This window comes from Mastomys coucha, unplaced genomic scaffold, assembly GCF_008632895.1.
Source record: "Mastomys coucha isolate ucsf_1 unplaced genomic scaffold, UCSF_Mcou_1 pScaffold12, whole genome shotgun sequence".
Taxonomy (NCBI): domain Eukaryota; kingdom Metazoa; phylum Chordata; class Mammalia; order Rodentia; family Muridae; genus Mastomys; species Mastomys coucha.
The window spans coordinates 56,650,713-56,653,180 of NW_022196894.1; the positions used below are offsets into that span (position 1 = coordinate 56,650,713).

General features: G+C 34.3%; 1 protein-coding gene across 1 annotated transcript; it reads right to left on the reverse strand.

The window, feature by feature from the left end:
• Window positions 1-673: 673 nt before the first annotated feature.
• On the reverse strand, window positions 674-1,709 carry LOC116086026 (olfactory receptor 5AC1-like). Its single transcript, XM_031364181.1, has one exon. It carries the CDS (start codon window positions 1,623-1,625, stop codon window positions 705-707), a length of 921 nt encoding a protein of 306 aa, XP_031220041.1. The 5' UTR covers window positions 1,626-1,709; the 3' UTR covers window positions 674-704.
• Window positions 1,710-2,468: the final 759 nt, after the last annotated feature.

Genomic DNA, 2,468 nt, shown 5'->3' on the forward strand with positions numbered 1-2,468 from the left:
AAAATAGCAACCACAACCAGAAATAAATGATTTCTGACATTTATTTTACTATACCAAAATATAAATTTATAAACTCTTTAATACATTATTACTTGCAACATTAATACAAATATATGCTGAATTATAATCATGAGTATTAATTTATTTTAACACTCTACTCTTTTAAACTCATTTAAGTTTCCATTTATCTTTCTAAGATGCTCCAATATTGTTTTAAACTCTCCTAACATTTGTCCTAAAATTCAACATTTCTTGGGAATATATTTTACCAAGAGACAGAGATCCAGATTCATTTTCATTATTCTACAGATGTCAAAAATCCAAAGAGCTACATTCACTTTCTGGGCTAGGGTCACCCAGGAAAATAACTGTGTATTCCTGGTTCAGTTGAGGCCATATTTTATTAATAATTTCTCATAACTTGTAAGCAGTATTTCCAATTACTCCTATTGAAATTGGAATTTCCTAAGAGACAATTAGTCTTTAGAAGCCAAATGCTCAGGTGCAAAGGAGTATTAGCATTTCTGGATGCAGTAACTGTGGGTTACAAACCTCACTAGAAAACACGACGAGATGCTCACTGCCTTCAAAGAGAACTCATGAGCATCTGGCAGCCTGAAAGAACATATTCTAATCCATAATTCTAGAGATTGCCCACCCCCCTAAAGAAGGAAGAAATTGCCTGAAAATTATCTGGAAACTATTTATTTCATTTTTCTTCTCAGGGCAGCTGTTACCTCTTTGTTCCTCAGACTGTATATAAAAGGATTTAGAAAGGGAATTATTATTGTATAAAATAAAGAATACATCCTGTCCTTATCTTCACCTGATCCAGACCCAGAACGCACATACATGAGGAAAAGAGTGCCGTAGAACAGAGACACAGAGAGCAGGTGGGCACTGCAGGTGGAGAATGCTTTGCTTCTGCCTTTCTCAGACTTTGTTTTCAGGATGGCAAAAAGAACAGAGAAGTAGGAGATGATAATAGTCATAAAAGTAAAACCTTGTATCAAAGCTGAAAATATTAAAACCAGAAGAATATTAATTGTAGGGTCAGTGCAGGAAATTTTGAATAATTGCAAGATTTCACAGTAGAAATAGTGTATGATGTTGGATTTGCAGAAATTTAATCTCACTAACAAACCCACATGAATTGCTGAATGTAGAAAACCTACAATATATGAAACATGTATAAATTGCATACAGAGACTATTGGACATCATCACTGGATAAAGCAAAGGATTGCATATGGCCACATAGCGGTCGTAGGCCATCACTGACAGGAGGAAACATTCTGTCGTTGCACTGGAACCAAAGAAATAAAACTGGGTGAAGCACTCAACCAAGAATATTTTGTGATCCTTAGATAAAAAATTGACAAGCATCTTGGGAGTCACAGAGGACGATGAACAGGCATCTGCAAAAGCTAGGCTTCCCAGAAATAAGTACATGGGAGTATGGAGGTGAGGGTCCTTCCAGATGAGAGCAATCAGTCCAAGGTTGCCCACCATGGTGATGAGGTAGATGGTGAAGAAAACCAGGAAGAGTGGAACCTGCAACTCAGGATGCTCAGTGAGTCCTGTGAGGACAAACTCTGCCACCACAGTCTGGTTTCCTACTGTCATGTCTACCCGAACAATCACTAGAATGAAAGAGCAGTAAGGAGCAGTCACAAAGAAATGATAACTGTCATGACTTGTGCTCCTGATGTATTCTAAGGGGAGCTTTCATTTCATTATTGTCTATACATTTTTTATCTTTGTTTGTCTACTTTTAAAAACTCATTATTTTTAATTAAAATATAATTACATAATTTTCTTTCCCCCTTCAACATCTTCAACATATCTTTCTTTGCTTTCTCTCAGATCCACAGCCTCTATTTATTTGTTTACTCTTATGTATATAATATATATGGATAGATATGGATATATTAATATATATCCCTAAAATATAAATACAATATGTTCAGTACTTATAATGTCTACTTATATACACACAGTATGTCCTCAAAGTAGTTCACCCAATATGGATAATTTAATAAAAATTATTTTCAGTGTGACAAGGTTATAAAATGTTTTTTGTTATAGTATACGTTTAGAATTCTGCAAAAGTTTTAAAGATTTATTTCTGTAATTTCAATAATGTAATATTCCATTTCTTCCTGTGTTTTTTCACTGTCACCATTAAGAATGCAAATTTTACTATTTCCATGAAATCAAGGGTTTATTCATGAAGGAACTCAAGGTTTCCTATTTTTTTTTCCTTCTTGATATAAGGTCTTACTATGTAGTGTTTGGTGGCTTAAAACTTGCTTTGATGATTAAGTCTTGAACACACAGTGATCTTCCTGCCTCTGTCACTTGATGGCTAGGTTTGCAAATGTGTGCTACCATGTTTTGCTTACAATTTTTGAAAAGGAAAAAATATTCTTGGAGGTATATACATTACTATGTTATTTCTACATGTGC

Excerpts from the sequence above, each read along its gene's own strand:
- LOC116086026 (XM_031364181.1), bottom strand. The coding sequence starts at position 1,625 with ATGACAGTAGGAAACCAGACTGTGGTGGCAGAGTTTGTCCTCACAGGA.